This window comes from Cherax quadricarinatus, chromosome 55, assembly GCF_038502225.1.
Source record: "Cherax quadricarinatus isolate ZL_2023a chromosome 55, ASM3850222v1, whole genome shotgun sequence".
In the NCBI taxonomy this organism is placed as follows: Eukaryota; Metazoa; Arthropoda; class Malacostraca; order Decapoda; family Parastacidae; genus Cherax; species Cherax quadricarinatus.
In genome coordinates, this window is record NC_091346.1 from 20,128,598 (window position 1) to 20,149,534 (window position 20,937).

General features: G+C 42.7%; 1 protein-coding gene across 9 annotated transcripts in view; it reads right to left on the reverse strand.

Annotated features, from left to right (window-relative positions):
* Nucleotides 1–275: 275 nt before the first annotated feature.
* LOC128698943 (uncharacterized) overlaps nt 276–20,937 on the reverse strand; it is a 335,492-nt gene continuing 314,830 nt past the window's right edge. For 5 of the 9 annotated variants that reach the window (XM_053791383.2, XM_070096898.1, XM_070096899.1 and 2 more), the window contains 7 exons: nt 20,564–20,767; nt 19,391–19,611; nt 16,747–16,830; nt 6,717–6,921; nt 5,793–6,018; nt 3,191–3,347; nt 276–1,786 (listed from right to left, as the gene is read on the reverse strand). In XM_053791383.2, the coding sequence (XP_053647358.1) occupies nt 1,702–1,786; nt 3,191–3,347; nt 5,793–6,018; nt 6,717–6,921; nt 16,747–16,830; nt 19,391–19,611; nt 20,564–20,767 (1,182 nt within the window). In that variant the 3' untranslated portion in view covers nt 276–1,701. Of the gene's footprint in view, nt 1,787–3,190; nt 3,348–5,792; nt 6,019–6,716; nt 6,952–16,746; nt 16,831–19,390; nt 19,612–20,563; nt 20,768–20,937 lie in introns of all 9 variants that reach the window. The other 4 variants (XM_053791381.2, XM_070096900.1, XM_053791382.2 and 1 more) reach the window with 4 other exon arrangements.

Here is a 20,937-nt window from a genome sequence, read left to right on the forward strand (position 1 = left end):
GACCCTCACACGTTATGATCGAAATAAAAACGAAAAGATGAAGAGAAAACGAATATATTCAGGCAGCTGCCTGAAAGTCTGTCTTTGGGGCTGTCTAATAAAGACTTACTTTTTATAGTGTGTCTTTATTACCATAACCTTCAGACACAAACCGACAGTCACTGTCACCATAAAAAAAAATATAAAAATGTGAAAAAAGTGCATTAACAATATGAACAGATATATTTGTTATAAGTCTACAGTTTTTCTGACTAAGAAGGTAAGAAATACAACACTGAGAGGTCATTCTTTACTTGAAAAGTGACACTGGATAGAGTCCTACAGTGTACAACTAGGACACCAGCTGGAGTCCTAAAGAATTCGAATGGGACATCTACTGGAGTCCTTTTAGGTTCGATTAGGACACCTGCTGGAGTCCTTTAAGTTCGATTGGAACACCGGCTGTAGTCTTACTGGGTTCAGTAAGACGCCGGCTAGTCCTACTGGGCTTGACTGAGACACCAGCTAGTCCTGCTGAGTTCAGCGGGACACCGACTGGACCTCTACTGGGTTTAAGTAGGGCACCGCCTAGTGTCCTACTGGATTCAGTAAGGACATGTGTCAACTCAAACTACACATAAACTTACTGTAAGAGATAAAGTTGAAACGGTTAAGATTTTTCTCATTATACTACTGGTACTTTTTTACGGAAGAAACTTTAATTGAACGATACAATTCGTGCTCTGACACAATATTTACAACAAAAAATACCTACAAGTTGCATAAAAGAATGCCTCAGCTCAGAATGTGAGCTCTACGCGGCTACAGCGCCCATATTCAGGGCTCTACCAGGTGGAGCGGCGGTGGAAAAAGACTTGCTAGGCAGTCTTTCACTGTTCTACACACAGCAAGTAGCACGTTTTCACTCTTTTGATTGACTTTTAGGAAGCAGCAGTAATATTAGTAGCATTTTAATGTCATGATTGCCTTTCAAGGGAGCAGCGGTAACGACAATACTTAGGAATGTTCTTGTCAGTTGAAGTTGAGGAAGTAAGTCTTGATTGCTTTCCACAGAACAAAAAGTAATGGAAATTGCAACATATGTTGTATAAATTAGCCTTCAGGAATTAAGAGACTGTCAGCAGCATGTGTTGTTTAGTTAGAAAAATTAAGCAGTGATAATGAGAGTAACTTGCAATATGCACTGAGTTTCAGGCAGCAGTCAGGTCATAGAGTATTAATACTTCTTTAGTGATCAAGTACATCCACTGGTGACGGCGACGCTGTTGGAAGCAATCATAAAGATGTAAGTTTCGTTGTAGAATGATCATGAGAGGCAGGACGCTGGGCAAGCCAAACAAAAGGCGGAAGGCAGAATGTGAAACACTTAATTCGTGAGTAATGTGAAGCTTGGGGAAACACGAAGATACCCGTGAGCCAGGGAGGCTTCAAGGTGCGGACATGACAGGCATGGTTACACATTACTTGACAAAGGGACAGTATGGAAGTTGTAGGCTAGCTCCAGTGTTATGATTATGACAAGTTACGCGAGACCATGATCAATTCAAACAATCTTAAGTATATGTTGATGCCTGAATGAGCCAAGTTGTCTTGGTGTCTCTAAACCTAAGTTGGAAGGAACTCAGCGGCAGTAGATGACTCGGCGTGACGGCATGAGGACGAGTGCGTAGTAGCAACCCGGCGGGGTGTTGGTGCAGGTCCTCAGGCAGCCAGGAGACCGCAGTCAGCTATGGTAATGGTCTTGGTGGGACGATAGACGTGGGTCGAATCCCCCAGCTGCGTCATCCTGAAGACACACTCAAGTAAGTCACTACATCAAAAAAAGCTATTTTTTTTTTTTAGTCAGTCAGTTAGGCGGGTGACGTAAAATTAATATTTGTGTTAGAGAGGTGGTATTCAGGGGTGAGTTGACACGAGATATATGGTGTTGATGTGTCGTAGACACGAGATATATGGTGTTGATGTGTCGTAGACACGAGATATATGGTGTTGATGTGTCGTAGACACGAGATATATGGTGCTGATGTGTCGTAGACACGAGATATATGGTGTTGATGTGTCGTAGACACGAGATATATGGTGTTGATGTGTCGTAGACACGAGATATATGGTGCTGATGTGTCGTAGACACGAGATATATGGTGCTGATGTGTCGTAGACACGAGATATATGGTGCTGATGTGTCGCAGACACGAGATATATGGTGCTGATGTGTCGTAGACACGAGATATATGGTGCTGATGTGTCGTAGACACGAGATATATGGTGCTGATATATCTTAGACACGATATATGATGTTGATCTGTCGTAGATATATGTACAGTGTTGATCTGTTTCAGAGTAGAGCGAAAAAAAAGGTTCTCTACTACTTAATAGTGCATTAAGTACAACAGATAAATAAAAGTGTTTGTGGGAATGTTATAAAATACATGCCTTAATGAAGATTAATTTTTTTTAATAATAATAAACACATTTGAATTACGTAAGTTAAAACAGGTCATATAAAATATATAGGAGATCCCCACATACATAATAGTTGCATTATTGGTGTTTCAACTTGGTTGATTAATTGGGCTTAAAGCCAATCGACTACTCAAAGCGCCATTAAGGCTGCATGTAACCTGTTTACCACCGGTCAAGAATACTTTAACCCCTAAAATACGAATTAAAATAAATTCTCAGTATATATACATTGATATATATACACCTTATGATGTATATATCCTTGTTTCAACTCGGAAAGAACTACTTATATCAGGTTTGTACTGCGGATCTGTGGTTGTAGAAATGGAATGAGTTTCCTCAAGTGTCGTAAAAGTGGATATTTGTAATTTAAGGCGTTTATAAGCTGGAGACCTGTATATAAATGTTCAAGTTTTTAGACAGTGCAGAGAAACTTATTTATCAAAGGTCAAGGTCAAGAGAGTATAGGTAAGACCCTTGTGGGGTGAGATGGCAAGTGGGGATAGTGGAAGATAGCGAGAGGAAAAATTGTGTGAGAGGGATAGTGCCAGAGTTTAGCCCAGTAGCTAAAACGATAATGGTACAGGAGACTGGTCATGGCAAGGATTGATAAGGCATACAGGCAGGTGAACGCCGATACGCACCTGTGCAAGGTGTAAAAGGGTGGAGTAAGGGGATATGGGAGGGAGGGGAGCTTTAAAAAGGCACGTCTCTAAGGTCCACTTACTTATCAACTAGATCGAGGCCATCTATAACGTAAGCGAAGACGTGGGTGTAACTGTACTTCTTGACGTGTATGAAGAACTGTGAGCCAACCATCAGCTTACCCTTCTCATTGGTTGACATACACAGCATCTCCACGGCGCCAGGACGAGGCTCCAGGTCTGACGGAACAAGACAGTGTCATGGGATCATTAAGGCTTTGTGTAAACTGTTCACTATCAAGAATACCTTAATTCCTAAAACTGGCATTAAAGTAAGCTCTTAGCATACATATAGTGTGAAATGGGGATTGTCAAGTTCCACCTAAGAAAGGAGAGAGTAGAGGCCTTCACCAGCATCAAGGTGCTTCCTATGAAGGGCAAAGTGTTAATAAAAGAGAAACACAAGAATGGTTGTAATACGGGGTAATGGAACTCAGATAAAATCAATAATTCATCGCAAGCCTGAAAACCTTCAGATAAACATGAAGTCGTGTATGTTCATGAAAGAACAGACTACCTTAGGGACGCCTCCTTAAGACACCTGCTCACCTGTCAGTAAAATAGGTACCTGGGTGTTAGTCGACTGGTGTGGGTCGCATCCTGGGGATAAAAATTGACCTAATTTTCCCGAAATACTCTGCATAGAAAGGGGCTTTCTATACAGCAGTATGTCATTGCTGTCAGCTAGGCCTGTATACCTTGCACATGTACTGGCAGAAATTAAAATTATTATTATAAAGGCCTATCTATGAACTACACACAAGAGAACAAGTTACCCCATAAAATCACACTAGGAAAATATCCTGACGAAACGTTTCTCCTGCGCTGCAGGCTTCATCAGTGTGATGAAGAGATGAATCACACTCCTGCAGACATTAATATTAGTCGAAGACGAAGTAGATAAAGTGAAGAGGTAGTTGTACGTTATTAGTTGATCACCATAGGTACAAGATGATCAGTCTTTGGCTCAAGCATAAGCAGTTGGTCAGGGACAGATATACAGGAAGGTGAGGTGTAGCAGCTTGGAGATGAAGTCACAGATGAGATGGCCAACTAGTGAAGTAGGTCATACTATAAACAGTTGTTAGCAAAAGAGTTACTGAAGACATCTTTTGTACCATGATACCAATTTGTCGAAATTGTGTACCGTTTATGTTACTTGTTCTTCGCTGCAAAACGATGGTATCTTAGGAAATGGATTTTTAACTTGTTTAGCATGACTTACCTCCACTAGTGGGCACAGCTGTCCTGTACCCTCATCTCCAAGCTGCTACACCTCACCTTCCTGTATATAACTTTTCTCCAACTGCTTCTGCTTTAGGCTAAGAGACTGGTCATCATGCACCTAGGGTGATGGACTGATTACATCAAACTACCTCAATACTTCGTCTTCCACCAACGCTGATGTCTCCAGATGTGAGTTTTTCATCTTTGTATTCGACTGATGGAGCCTGCAGCGCAAGCAAAACTTTTCGTCAATAAAGATTTCTAGTGTTGTAAATGTTTCTTACTTATTAAAATCACAGGGTTAAAATTGCTAAAGAATTATTAAGGCTGCATGTCATCACCATTCCATCCTAGTCTACTACACAAGGCTGGTAATAATAATGATCTCCTGTTATTTAGTTGTCCTAATTCATTTCCAACAGACGTCGATATGACTGACACAGAGTTATAATCAATAGATTTTGGCAGTGGAGCCTCATGTAAAGACCAGGAGAGCAGGGATTCGAGTTAATGATTATTACATCTTTGGGAGGTTTCAAAGCAGGGATCATGTAACGCTTGAGGAATGGGAAGTAATCAGTTTTGATCAAAGGGAGACTAGATCCAAAACAGTGGTGATGATGTCACGACATGGGAGATAGGTTCATAGCTTCAAATAACAGACAAATCAGCTGAACCTAAATTGTGAAAAAAATGATGGAATCAATGATTGAGGATGCAATTCAAAGCCAACTTAAAAGATAGAACTTTATCAATGAATCTCAACACAGTTTTATAAGGGGGCATTCTTGCCTTATGCATTTACTAACCTGTTTCACTACGCTATTCGAGGCAGAAGACCAAGATATAGAATACGATTTTGCGTATATGAACTTAAGACCTTTGACAAAGTCCAGCAGTGACGAAGAAAGTTGGGGACACACGGTGTATATGAAATTATCTCTTGGGTTAAGTCATCGCTGACTGATAGACAACAGTGTGAATAAATAGTGGGTAAATAGAAATGGGACTTGTTACAAGTAGTGTGTCACCGGGGTCAGCATTGAGACCCTTGTTCACAGGCAATCTCTGTGTCAGAGGACTGGATGTAGATTACATATGTGGCAGGAGTGGAGTCAGGTTACCTGTGTGTGTGTGTGTGTGACGAGTAGATGCAGAGTAACTGTGTGACGAGTAGATGCAGGGTAACTGTGTGACGAGTAGATGCAGAGTAACTGTGTGACGAGTAGATGCAAGGTAACTGTGTGACGAGTAGATGCAGGGTAACTGTGTGACGAGTAGATGCAGGGTAACTGTGTGACGAGTAGATGCAAGGTAACTGTGTGACGAGTAGATGCAGGGTAACTGTGTGACGAGTAGATGCAGGGTAACTGTGAGTCAGTAGATGAGAGAGTTTACCTGTGGTCTCAGCGCTGATGAGTTCATCATCACCAAGGGCAGCACGACCACCTTCACCATCGTTGGACTGGAAGTCACCACCCTGGAGCCACCAGCCAGGCAGGCAGCGGAACACCTGACTTCCACGGTAGCCGAAGCCTCGCGCCCCAGTGCATAACAACGTAAAGTTTTCACACAGCTGAGGAGCCATGTCAGGTCGCAGCTCGATCACCACACGAGCTGTTGGCTGTGCAAGGAGAGGTGAACTGGGAATGTTCAACGGTTTACAACTATCCCACGCATTGGAAATGAAAACTGGACGATGTTCAGTTCGTTGTAGCACGTGATGTTATCACTAACGGCCGGAACGTTGTCCAGTAGTTCCTTTCAAATTTGTGGTTTAGTGATTTTTAATTACTCCATCAACGTTGTGGTCAACCATTTTATTTTTACATTTCTGATATCAGTAATTGGTGTTTTATAGTTTTCTTATATAACACTTTTTTGGTAATAGTGAACAATATTCCTGTTGGTATTAAAGAACGAATTTATGCTATACTGTCACTCGTAAGTACGTACAACTCTTATGTGGTTATTCTACCATGCAAATACTGTTAAATTATTTACCTGCTTTATATATATATATATATATATATATATATATATATATATATATATATAAATTTACTCAGTTATTGAGACCTAAATATGAGTTGAAATTGATCTCGTGCAGAAAAGTTAGTACTAGCCAGACTGGCATCTATGTGCCTGTCACCCATAACAACAACTGTCCTATTATAAGCGGTATACCTGATATACGACTAACTCAGGAAGCCTTGCAAGACTTGTATGAGACATTGCCATCCCTGACCTTGTAAAATGAAAACCCACCTGAAAAAAGGGTTAATAATAAAGACTAGGAATTGTTTAGGTGTTGGAGCCTACCTTGATGCCCTCGATGTTGAGGTCGAGGTAGACTCTGGTGAGTGGTTGGATGGTGGGCATAGGTGCCTCCAGACTGAGGGCAGGCCGCAACATGGCCACCTTGCTGGCCCGGCCATTATGAGCTAGGCGTCTGCTGCTGTAGTGGCCAGCCAGGCTGTGGCTGCGACGGTCCACACACCCGCGGGCGGGGCTGCTGGGGGACCTGCTGCCGACACCAGCCTTCTCACAATTATACCTACCCACTTATCACAATAATAACATGAAATCATGCCTTAAACAATATATTTAAAATCAGTTTAATACTTGAATGACATGATTTATGTGTTGGTCAATTCTATACTCACTCTACTTAAAAAAATTGGATTGGAACGTAATTGATTACCCAAAATTTCTGGATGGAAGCGACCATTTGATCATACCAAGAGCAAGACCTTGGTGACAAGCTTTCTTACTGTTATCATTATTACAAAACGAGCTAGACAAATTCTGTAACATGCTGTAAATTCGTAATTATCAGCGATCCACAGTATGATAGCTGCTTTTAAGAAGGTAAAAACATCCACGAGAGGAGACGGGCGAGGCCTTCATAGGGTGTACCCTGGCCGCGCCATGATGGATGTCCACACCAACACTTCCATTATAAAACACTCTGTGTCTCAAGAATTTGTCTAGCATCTAAATTAAGATGTGCGTAACATTTATATTAATTACACTACTCAGTAAAACAATAATTACTCAAACTATATAAACCACGAGTAAATTAGCACAAGAATGCATCTAGTGGAGTGTGTGAATGGCGGTGCTGATGCACTGACTCAAGAAACGTTGTTACGTGGTAACAGACGCTAGAGTAATGCAGAAAAGACTACACGTGGCGCGTGAAAAAAGATGCAGCCATAACTATCGCAGACTAAGAGTACAAGTGAAGCACCAACGATAGTGGTCAGGTGACTAGTGGTACTCAGCGGGCGTCTCAGAGGTTCAGGCACTGTGCCACGTCAAAGTAATGGTCAGCTACAATAAGAAGAAACTAATCACCAGCTCGGATGAATTTAGGAAGAAAGTAGCTAGAATAAAATTAGCTCGATCGTTTGTATTTATTACGAGACAACTCCGACCGAACATCAGTCACAAGGATGCTACGAGGACGGACTTTCCAGTTGTCAACGTTTTAGGGTGATTGGTAACTCTCGCCCTTCATCAACTGACCAATCATCGCACAGCTAAATACCTCTGTCAGGCTTGAACACTCAGTCAACGAAAAAGTTCACTGACAACATTATTGACAGACATGACCAGCCAATCAACAAGCAGATACTGACAAGATTAATTGCCAGACATGTCTAGCCAATCAGCGAATTCTCTGACAACAGTGTAAGGTCTGACCAACCAGTCAAGCAGCAATTGCTCTGACAACACTGCTGGCAGGTAGTCTTGGCGAGGTAGTGGAGCAGTTGACGAGGACGGGATGAAGGAATGACGGGCGAGGCTAAGCTACCTCTGCATAATACATTATCTCACAAACGAAGATAAGAGAACGCACCAAGTGCCGGTACAGAGTCTAAGTGAACAACTAACATTTATAATTATATCTTTGAGCTGATACTTGCCAGCCAGTTTCGAGTTGCGTTCTCAAATCTTCAAGGAAAAACAAATAAAGTACGTGTTTTGAAGAGTCTTGGGTCCTGCATCCGACGAAGTTGGTAACAGGTACAAGGTCGGGAGGTAGGGAAGGAAAGGGAGAAAGAAGGATTGTGACAGTGACAGAAGAGCTTGTGAGTGTGGGTGTGGTTTCAGCGTGCTGGTAGAAGGCTGAAAAGTCTTGCACCATGGATGTTGACAGTGTTCTTTAACTGTCTACGGTCATTCGTTATTAGGTTAATTCTACATTCCACCATGTATCTCTTACTCCAGAAGTGATTATGGGAGTGTGTAGAGTGAGGACATGACCCATGAGTATTTTCCATGAATATTAGCAGATATCTCCCTCTTTTCCGTTCTAGACTGCTTTGAGGCGTTTACCAGTACAGTAATTTATATATTTTTTTTATTGACAATGCGCAGTAAATCGTCTCTATTTCCCAGCTGTGAGTTATCTCCTGACCTAAAAGAATTTATTGCTATCGAACATTATTGACGACGCTTCCAATTTTACCAACACTGAGAAGATCTCTCTTGTTTTGAAAGTTTTTCATAATCCAGTTTGTAACTTCCTTAACCTCTGTCACATTAACTTAACTATCCTCTAGTGTCTAACATTATTACTCTTAGGTCTTTTAAGTGTTTCCTCCGCTCTATGAAAAGTTGTATCGAAGCAAACGAGAGAAAATGTGCATTCACCACCGCCAAACATTTTGTTTCCAAATGGAAAAGTTTGTTATTAACCGTTTGTAATTTTTCCATTTCTTCCACACAGGCGAATTTCATGTTTATTTTGGCATCGTCCGTAAAAAATACAAGCGAAGCTGTAGTTAATTTTTTTTTTGTCTAAGCTTTGGGAATGTTGATGATACCAACATTATGTTACTTTAAAACCACGATAACATGGTTACTCTAAAACCACGATAACCTGGTTACTCGAAAACCACGATAACCTGGTTACTCAAAAACCACGATAACCTGGTTACTCTAAAACCACGATAACCTGGTTACTCTAAAACCACGATAACCTGGTCACTCTAAAACCACGATAACCTGGTCACTTTAAAACCACGATAACCTGGTTACTCTAAAACCACGATAACCTGGTCACTCTAAAACCACGATAACCTGGTTACTCTAAAACCACGATAACCTGGTCACTCTAAAACCACGATAACCTGGTCACTTTAAAACCACGATAACCTGGTTACTCTAAAACCACGATAACCTGGTCACTCTAAAACCACGATAACCTGGTTACTCTAAAACCACGATAACCTGGTCACTCTAAAACCACGATAACCTGGTCACTCTAAAACCACGATAACCTGGTCACTCTAAAACCACGATAACCTGGTCACTCTAAAACCACGATAACCTGGTCACTCTAAAACCACGATAACCTGGTTACTCTAAAACCACGATAACCTGGTCACTCTAAAACCACGATAACCTGGTTACTCTAAAACCACGATAATCTGGTCACTCTAAAACCACGATAACCTGGTTACTCTAAAACCACGATAACCTGGTTACTCTAAAACCACGATAACCTGGTTACTCTAAAACCACGATAACCTGGTCACTCTAAAACCACGATAACCTGGTCACTCTAAAACCACGATAACCTAGTCACTCTAAAACCACGATAACCTGGTCACTTTAAAACTGCGATAACCTGGTTACTCTAAAACCACGATAACCTGGTCACTCTAAAACCACGATAACCTGGTCACTTTAAAACCACGATAACCTGGTCACTTTAAAACTGCGATAACCTGGTCACTTTAAAACTGCGATAACCTGGTCACTTTAAAACTGCGATAACCTGGTCACTCTAAAACCACGATAACCTGGTCACTTTAAAACTGCGATAACCTGGTCACTTTAAAACTGCGATAACCTGGTCACTTTAAAACTGCGATAACCTGGTCACTCTAAAACCACGATAACCTGGTCACTTTAAAACTGCGATAACCTGGTCACTTTAAAACTGCGATAACCTGGTCACTTTAAAACTGCGATAACCTGGTCACTCTAAAACCACGATAACCTGGTCACTTTAAAACCACGATAACCTGGTCACTTTAAAACTGCGATAACCTGGTCACTTTAAAACTGCGATAACCTGGTCACTTTAAAACTGCGATAACCTGGTCACTTTAAAACTGCGATAACCTGGTCACTCTAAAACCACGATAACCTGGTCACTTTAAAACTGCGATAACCTGGTCACTTTAAAACTGCGATAACCTGGTCACTTTAAAACTGCGATAACCTGGTCACTCTAAAACCACGATAACCTGGTCACTTTAAAACCACGATAACCTGGTCACTTTAAAACTGCGATAACCTGGTCACTTTAAAACTGCGATAACCTGGTCACTTTAAAACTGCGATAACCTGGTCACTCTAAAACCACGATAACCTGGTCACTTTAAAACTGCGATAACCTGGTCACTTTAAAACTGCGATAACCTGGTCACTTTAAAACTGCGATAACCTGGTCACTCTAAAACCACGATAACCTGGTCACTTTAAAACTGCGATAACCTGGTCACTTTAAAACTGCGATAACCTGGTCACTTTAAAACCACGATAACCTGGTTACTCTAAAACCACGATAACCTGGTCACTCTAAAACCACGATAACCTGGTTACTCTAAAACCACGATAACCTGGTTACTCTAAAACCACGATAACCTGGTCACTCTAAAACCACGATAACCTGGTTACTCTAAAACCACGATAACCTGGTCACTCTAAAACCACGATAACCTGGTTACTCTAAAACCACGATAACCTGGTTACTCTAAAACCACGATAACCTGGTTACTCTAAAACCACGATAACCTGGTCACTCTAAAACCACGATAACCTGGTTACTCTAAAACCACGATAACCTGGTTACTCTAAAACCACGATAACCTGGTTACTCTAAAACCACGATAACCTGGTTACTCTAAAACCACGATAACCTGGTCACTCTAAAACCACGATAACCTGGTCACTCTAAAACCACGATAACCTGGTCACTTTAAAACTGCGATAACCTGGTCACTTTAAAACTGCGATAACCTGGTCACTTTAAAACTGCGATAACCTGGTCACTTTAAAACTGCGATAACCTGGTCACTCTAAAACCACGATAACCTGGTCACTTTAAAACTGCGATAACCTGGTCACTTTAAAACTGCGATAACCTGGTCACTTTAAAACTGCGATAACCTGGTCACTCTAAAACCACGATAACCTGGTCACTTTAAAACTGCGATAACCTGGTCACTTTAAAACTGCGATAACCTGGTCACTTTAAAACTGCGATAACCTGGTCACTTTAAAACTGCGATAACCTGGTCACTCTAAAACCACGATAACCTGGTCACTTTAAAACCACGATAACCTGGTCACTCTAAAACCACGATAACCTGGTCACTTTAAAACTGCGATAACCTGGTCACTTTAAAACTGCGATAACCTGGTCACTTTAAAACCACGATAACCTGGTTACTCTAAAACCACGATAACCTGGTCACTTTAAAACCACGATAACCTGGTTACTCTAAAACCACGATAACCTGGTCACTTTAAAACTGCGATAACCTGGTCACTTTAAAACTGCGATAACCTGGTCACTTTAAAACCACGATAACCTGGTTACTCTAAAACCACGATAACCTGGTCACTTTAAAACCACGATAACCTGGTTACTCTAAAACCACGATAACCTGGTCACTTTAAAACTGCGATAACCTGGTTACTCTAAAACCACGATAACCTGGTCACTTTAAAACTGCGATAACCTGGTTACTCTAAAACCACGATAACCTGGTCACTCTAAAACCACGATAACCTGGTTACTCTAAAACCACGATAACCTGGTCACTTTAAAACCACGATAACCTGGTTACTCTAAAACCACGATAACCTGGTCACTTAAAACTGCGATAACCTGGTCACTTTAAAGCCACGATAACCTGGTCACTTTAAAGCCACGATAGCCTGGTCACTTTAAGGCCACGATAACCTGGTCACTTTAAAGCCACGATAGCCTGGTCACTTTAAGGCCACGATAACCTGGTCACTTTAAAGCCACGATAGCCTGGTCACTTTAAGGCCACGATAACCTGGTCACTTTAAAACCACGATAACCTGGTCACTTTAAAGCCACGATAGCCTGGTCACTTTAAGGCCACGATAACCTGGTCACTTTAAAACCACGATAACCTGGTCACTTTAAAGCCACGATAGCCTGGTCACTTTAAAACCACGATAACCTGGTCACTTTAAAACCACGATAGCCTGGTCATTTTAAGGTCATTATAACCTGGTCACTTTAAAGCCACGATAACCTGGTCACTTTAAAATCACGATAGCCTGGTCACTTTAAGACCACGATAACCTGGTCACTTTAAAGCCACGATAGCCTGGTCACTTTAAAACCACGATAACCTGGTCACTTTAAAACCACGATAACCTGGTCACTTTAAAGCCACGATAACCTGGTCACTTTAAAACCACAATAACCTGGTCACTTTAAAACCACGATAACCTGGTCACTTTAAAGCCACGATAGCCTGGTCACTTTAAACCCACGATAACCTGGTCACTTTAAAACCACGATAGCCTGGTCATTTTAAGGTCATGATAACCTGGTCACTTTAAAGCCACGATAACCTGGTCACTTTAAAACCACGATAGCCTGGTCATTTTAAGGTCATGATAACCTGGTCACTTTAAAGCCACGATAACCTGGTCACTTTAAAACCACGATAGCCTGGTCATTTTAAGGTCATGATAACCTGGTCACTTTAAAGCCACGATAACCTGGTCACTCTAAAGCCACGATAACCTGGTCACTCTAAAGCTATGATAACCTGAGAAGTTTACTTATCACCAATCAGTTTAATACAGACATATGTGAAGGTGTTGAAACTGGCGACAGTACAAGATAACGTAGACTTGTGTGTTGATGTTACTGTGACTCGTCTGGAAGTTTTTGGTCACCACCTCATTACTTCCCTTGTTGAGCGGAGGTGTTGCGGATTTTATGGCGTCTGGGGTTATCCTAGATGGCTAACCCTCCCTAACCTGGGTTATCCTAGATGGCTAACCCTCCCTAACCTGGGTTATCCTAGATGGCTAACCCTCCCTAACCTGGGTTATCCTAGATGGCTAACCCTCCCTAACCTGGGTTATCCTAGATGGCTAACCCTCCCTAACCTGGGTTATCCTAGATGGCTAACTCTCCCTAACCTGGGTTATCCTAGATAGCTAACCCTCCCTAGCCTGGGTTATCCTAGATGGCTAACCCTCCCTAGCCTGGGTTATCCTAGATGGCTAACCCTCCCTAACCTGGGTTATCCTAGATGGCTAACCCTTCCTAACCTGGGTTATCCTAGATGGCTAACCCTCCCTAACCTGGGTTATCCTAGATGGCTAACCCTCCCTAACCTGGGTTATCCTAGATGGCTAACCCTCCCTAACCTGGGTTATCCTAGATGGCTAACCCTCCCTAACCTGGGTTATCCTAGATGTCTAACCCTCCCTAACCTGGGTTATCCTAGATGGCTAACCCTCCCTAACCTGGGCTATCCTAGATGGCTAACCCTCCCTAACCTGGGTTATCCTAGATGGCTAACCCTCCCTAACCTGGGTTATCCTAGATGGCTAACCCTCCCTAACCTGGGTTATCCTAGATGGCTAACCCTCCCTAACCTGGGTTATCCTAGATGGCTAACCCTCCCTAACCTGGGTTATCCTAGATGGCTAACCCTCCCTAACCTGGGTTATCCTAGATTGCTAACCCTCCGTAACCTGGGTTATCCTAGATGGCTAACCCTCCCTAACCTGGGTTATCCTAGATGGCTAACCCTCCCTAACCTGGGTTATCCTAGATGGCTAACCCTCCCTAACCTGGGTTATCCTAGATGGCTAACCCTCCCTAACCTGGGTTATCCTAGATGGCTAGCCCTCCCTAACCTGGGTTATCCTAGATGGCTAACTCTCCCTAACCTGGGTTATCCTAGATGGCTAACCCTCCCTAACCTGGGTTATCCTAGATGGCTAACCCTCCCTAACCTGGGTTATCCTAGATGGCTAACCCTTCCTAACCTGGGTTATCCTAGATGGCTAACCTTCCCTAACCTGGGTTATCCTAGATGGCTAACCCTCCCTAACCAGGGTTATCCTAGATGGCTAACCCTCCCTAACCTGGGTTATCCTAGATGGCTAACCCTCCCTAACCTGGGTTATCCTAGATGGCTAACCCTCCCTAACCTGGGTTATCCTAGATGGCTAACCCTCCCTAACCTGGGTTATCCTAGATGGCTAACTCTCCCTAACCTGGGTTATCCTAGATGGCTAACCCTCCCTAACCTGGGTTATCCTAGATGGCTAACCCTCCCTAACCTGGGTTATCCTAGATGGCTAACCCTCCCTAACCTGGGTTATCCCAGATGGCTAACCCTCCCTAACCTGGGTTATCCTAGATGGCTAACCCTCCCTAACCTGGGTTATCCTAGATTGCTAACCCTCCGTAACCTGGGTTATCCTAGATGGCTAACCCTCCCTAACCTGGGTTATCCTAGATGGCTAACCCTCCCTAACCTGGGTTATCCTAGATGGCTAACCCTCCCTAACCTGGGTTATCCTAGATGGCTAACCCTCCCTAACCTGGGTTATCCTAGATGGCTAACCCTCCCTAACCTGGGTTATCCTAGATGGCTAACCCTCCCTAACCTGGGTTATCCTAGATGGCTAACCCTCCCTAACCTGGGTTATCCTAGATGGCTAACCCTCCCTAACCTGGGTTATCCTAGATGGCTAACCCTCCCTAACCTGGGTTATCCTAGATGGCTAACTCTCCCTAACCTGGGTTATCCTAGATGGCTAACCCTCCCTAACCTGGGTTATCCTAGATGGCTAACCCTCCCTAACCTGGGTTATCCTAGATGGCTAACCCTTCCTAACCTGGGTTATCCTAGATGGCTAACCCTCCCTAACCTGGGTTATCCTAGATGGCTAACCCTCCCTAACCTGGGTTATCCTAGATGGCTAACCCTCCCTAACCTGGGTTATCCTAGATGGCTAACCCTCCCTAACCTGGGTTATCCTAGATGGCTAACCCTCCCTAACCTGGGTTATCCTAGATGGCTAACCCTCCCTAACCTGGGTTATCCTAGATGGCTAACCCTCCCTAACCTGGGTTATCCTAGATGGCTAACCCTCCCTAACCTGGGTTATCCTAGATGGCTAACCCTCCCTAACCTGGGTTATCCTAGATGGCTAACCCTCCCTAACCTGGGTTATCCTAGATGGCTAACCCTCCCTAACCTGGGTTATCCTAGATGGCTAACCCTCCCTAACCTGGGTTATCCTAGATGGCTAACCCTCCCTAACCTGGGTTATCCTAGATGGCTAATCCTGGCCAGTGCCAGGACCTGCTTTCACTATATTTTAGAAGTTTATTGATAAATTAGACACATGTGCAACATTTGGGTATCTTTACTGAGGAAACGTTTCGCCACACAGTGGTTTATATACTGTCTACAATATATAAGCCGCTTGTTCGCACATATGCTGTCTTCTTCTCAAGACTGATGGACTGATTACATCGACTCAAGGCTGAGGGACTGATTACCTCAAACTCCTTCTGTTCTTCACCATTCTCCTGTGTATGGATTGATGAAGCCACTGTGTGGCGAAACGTTTCCTCAGTAAAGATACTTAAGTGTCGCACATGTGTCTAATTTATCAACTTGTCGGTTTTCTGAACCATTCATGTACATAAGTTTGTAGAACTTGCGTTAACATCAATTATGAAATTTGAGGTGATAGCCTCTTGTGGGCGAAACGTAGCAATAGTGAAATATATCTTTTTTTTTTATCTTTTTGCTATACGTGTCTTTTTAAACACCTGACTGGATTTATACAAAATAATATGTCTGGGTCTTCTGAATCGTGGATTCAGTGTTGCATGACTTTACTCATGTCTTTTTGTATATATTCCTCTAAGTAAGGACAAAGATTAGGTTAAGCCTAGAGCCTAACCTAATCTGGGATACGAAATAATTTTTTCGTATTTCTTCTATGACTCAGTTATGCTTGTATTTCCTCTGTCTTGAGTGTTATAGCTTCCACTCCATCTCGCTCTCTCAGTTATTACTCTCTCTCTCTCTCTCTGAGCTCTCTTTCCCTTCTCTCATTTGCGCTCTACTGACGTCATTGACATTTGCTGGAGTGTGTGTGATAGTGGTGAGGGTGATTGTGGTAATTCTGGTAGGTGATGATGATGCAAGAAGTGTTGGTGATTGTGGTAGTGGTGAAAAGGAGTGAGAGTGGGGTTCAAGGCTGGGGTTCAAGGCTGGGGTGAGGGAGCGGCACATACCGGCCCTCAGGGGTGCTCCTGCCGCTGGATGCTGCCGCCTCCATATTAACACTGAGTTTCGCTGGTGATGCCTCGGCCGATCCTCTGTGATCATCACACTCTCAGTACACCCAGTACACACAATACACCCAGTACACACAATACACCCAGTACATACAATACACCCAGCACACAATACACCCAGTACACAATACACCCAGTACACAATACACCCAGTACACATAATACACCCCGTACACACAATACACCCAGTATACACAATACACCCAGTACACACAATACACCCAGTATACACAATACACCCAGTACACACAATACACCCAGAATGCACAATACACCCAGTACACACAATACACCCAGTATACACAATACACCCAGTACACACAATACACCCAGAATGCACAATACACCCAGTACACACAATACACCCAGTATACACAATACACCCAGTACACACAATACACGCTACCTCCTCCCTCCCCTCTTAACATAAATTTCAACTATCCATAAACATTCCCCCTTAGAAATCCAAGTCGCATTGAACGACTGGTTTTGAATAAACAAGAATGAACGGATCCTCTAACCACGGTCCATATGTGTGGCAAACCCAGCTCTGGGGTATGAGAAGACACGCACAACGAAAGCTAGGGATGTGGGATGAGACAGTAGTGTCACGGTTGGTGGCGAATGATACAACCACGACATACTACTCAAGACAGCAAGGGTTACACCAATATATAAAGGTGGTGACCCTACAGACGTAAATAACTATAGACCAATATCAAACTTAACATTGCTATCCAAAATCTTCGAGAAACTCGTGCACAGGAGACTATATTTATTTATAACGTCACAAAACATACTCAACCCTTCCAATTTGGATTCAGGAAAAATAAAAGCACTAATGATGCAATTATAAAAATGCTAGATTGCTTTACACAGCATTGGAAAATAAGGAATATCCGCTAGGAATTTTTATTGACCTAAGAAAAGCTTTTGACACAGTAGACCACAGCATCCTACTCCACAAACTTGACCACTATGGTATAAGAGGCCATGCGCTTGCGTATTTTAAATCCTATCTTTCTAATAGGTATCAGTATGTCACCATTAAAAACACAGCCTCATCAATACGGCCGCTTGATACTGGAGTTCCGCAGGGAAATGTCCTTGGACCCCTGCTCTTCCTCATTTACATATCCCAACACCTGAAACCCATTCTCTTTGCTGACGACACGACTTATGTCATCTCCCACCCTAATCTTGCCACCCTCAACACCATTGTTAACGAGGAGCTGATCAAAATATCGACTTGGATGACAGCCAATAAACTTACACTTAACACTGGCAAAACCTACTATATTATGTTTGGTAGCAGAGCAGGTGTTGCGCAACTTAACATTAAGATCGACAACACTCTAATTGCTAGACATAATGAGGGCAAATTCCTTGGCCTATACCTAGACAACACCCTAAATTTCAGCACCCATATCCAACACATAACAAAAAAAAAGTATCCAAAACGGTTGGGATCCTCTCCAAGATACGATACTACGTGCCGCAAACTGTCCTTCTCACACTATACCATTCACTTATATATCCATACCTCACCTATGCTATCTGTGCTTGGGGTTCAACTGCAGCAACGCACCTAAAGCCAATAATAACTCAACAAAAAGCCGCAGTAAGAATAATCACTAAATCCCATCCCTGGCAACACCCCCCCCCACTCTTCATAGATCTAAACTTACTCTCTGTTCAGAACATCCACACTTACTACTGTGCAATCTGTATCTACAGGACCTTAAATTCCAATATTAACCTTGACCTAAAACGCTTTCTTGATAGTTGTGACAGGATCCACAGCCATAACACCAGACACAAACATCTCTATGACATTCCCCGTGTTCGACTAAACCTTAACAAAAATTCAATGTATTTCAAAGGACCTAAAATCTGGAACACCCTACCTGAGAACTCTAGAACTGCAGACACATTCATCACTTTCAAAACTACAGTTAGAAAACATCTTATCTCCCTGATACACCCCGTCAACTAACTACATGTAAACCATCTGGTGGTTCACAATTACACTCACTCACCCATTGACTATAAATCCAGAAATACTAATCTTAATCTTAAAATAATAAATCCTAACTAGTCATAAGTTTGCCTAAGATACTCCAATATAGACACTTTATATTGTGCCAAAACAAAAGCATTCACATTGCTAAACTCACAAATGATAATGTAGTCACTTAGCCTTAATACCATAATCTGTAAGGGTTTAATGTTAAGAATTAATCTAAGTCTGCTCGAAATGCCTAGCCATGCTAGGTGTCCTAGTGGCCCTCTCTGTAATTAGTATTTTATAACATGTAAACCACACAATACCCAAAACTTGTAAACCCCACATTGTAACCCTTATAGAGAATAAACTTGAATAGAAGTTGCAAAATCATCTTATTTGTAACTTCTGTGCCTGAATGGTGCACCTCTGGGCCTGCCAAAAGCGTGGACTAGGGTTCGAATCACCGTCCATTCTTTTGTCTATTCGTTCTCTCTTATATTGTATATAATATCTGGAACACATCTACTGAAATCAATAGGAGCTTTTCAAGAAACATGACTCTGCTGAACGTACCCACTAGCGGCAGACCTTATGTCGATGGCATCCAGGTCATCCTGTGAGCGGTTGAGCTTGCCCAGGGTCAGAAAGGAGTCGGCCAAGACGGCCTTGGCCGTGACCAGGTCCTGAGAGAGGCGGCTCACCATGGAGCCAGCTCGCTGAGCCATCTCGTGCAGACCAACCAGGGAAGTCTCTATCTCAGAGTCGGTCTCTATGCGGTCTAGGCGGCCACGGGTCTGTGGGGAGAAGACTCGTCGTGAGCATAACAGTTTTATTATGCAGCCCATGTTTATACTGTAAAGTAATTACAAAAGTACATAAAACGTACATTGACTGGACCCCAACCTACTTATCCTATGCTGGTAATAAAATGATTACAAAGGTACATAAAGGGTACAGCGACTGAGTCCCCGTATTGTTTTGTTGTGTGTCCCCTGAGCATTATATAATAGCTTCAAGTTTTCTTTCTTGAAAAGTCTGGCACATACTAGCAGTTCTGTGACTCTTCGTCTTCGTTTGTAGAGGGACCGTCATTTTCTTTTTAGCTTACTTTATCTCTCTTCACAATTAATCCCATTTAAAAGAGGAAACTTTTGACTACGTCCTGGACCATTGTCAAGTCAAAACTGCGCGAGAAAAAGCAGAGAAAACCAGAAAACAAATCGGAAAGAGGGATGAAAAAGGAAGAAGGTTGAGTTATTTGTGAGTATTTCCAGCCATGGTATTGTGTCTTAGTGGGTTATTTGTAAATTGTTCCAGCTATGGTACTGAGTTATATTCATTATCTTTCACTTCTCCCTCTCTCATGTCGTAAATGATGAATGCATTACCAGTGTCACAGTATTCATCCTCAAGGCTCTTCCTCAAATTCATATTATTTGTACAAGATGGCCGCGCATCCTTAAAATTCTCCTCTAAAGAGAACAGAGCTTGTCAGAGCATTCTGCAGCCTGGTAGAGCATTCTGCAGATTTCTAGAGCATCCTGCAGCCTACCTGAGCATTCTACAGCCTTCCAAATCATTTTGCAGCCTGCACGAGCATTATGTAGCCAGCAAGCTTATCAATGCAGTCAATTGGGAAATCTGGCCTTAGACAGGTACGGAAGAAAATGAGTACATGAGTACAAATAGGTGAGTACAGATAGGTCATGAGTACAGGTAGGGCAGATGAACACAAGACACACTCACCTCATCCTTCTTCTCGTTGTCCAGACTCTTGAGCTCCGACTTGAGTTGCTTCTCGTAGGCGCGTGCGGCGTCCAGCTGGCGCAGCAGGTACTTACGTTGGTCGTGCCGCAGCCTCCGCGTCTCCTGCAGGAGGGTGCGAGCCTCGCCTACCGTGCACCGCACCTCCGCCCGCAGCACTGCCACCGCCTGGTCGTGGTCACGCACCTGACAACACAGAAATGTAGATATTATGGTATAATGTAAGTCTTTATTGTAAATAAATAGTATAAAATACCGACACAATGGAAACATAAACACATAAGCAGTATAATGTGATCCTTTATCGATACCGTTTCGCCCACACAGTGAGCTTTATCAAGTCACAAACAGATCTA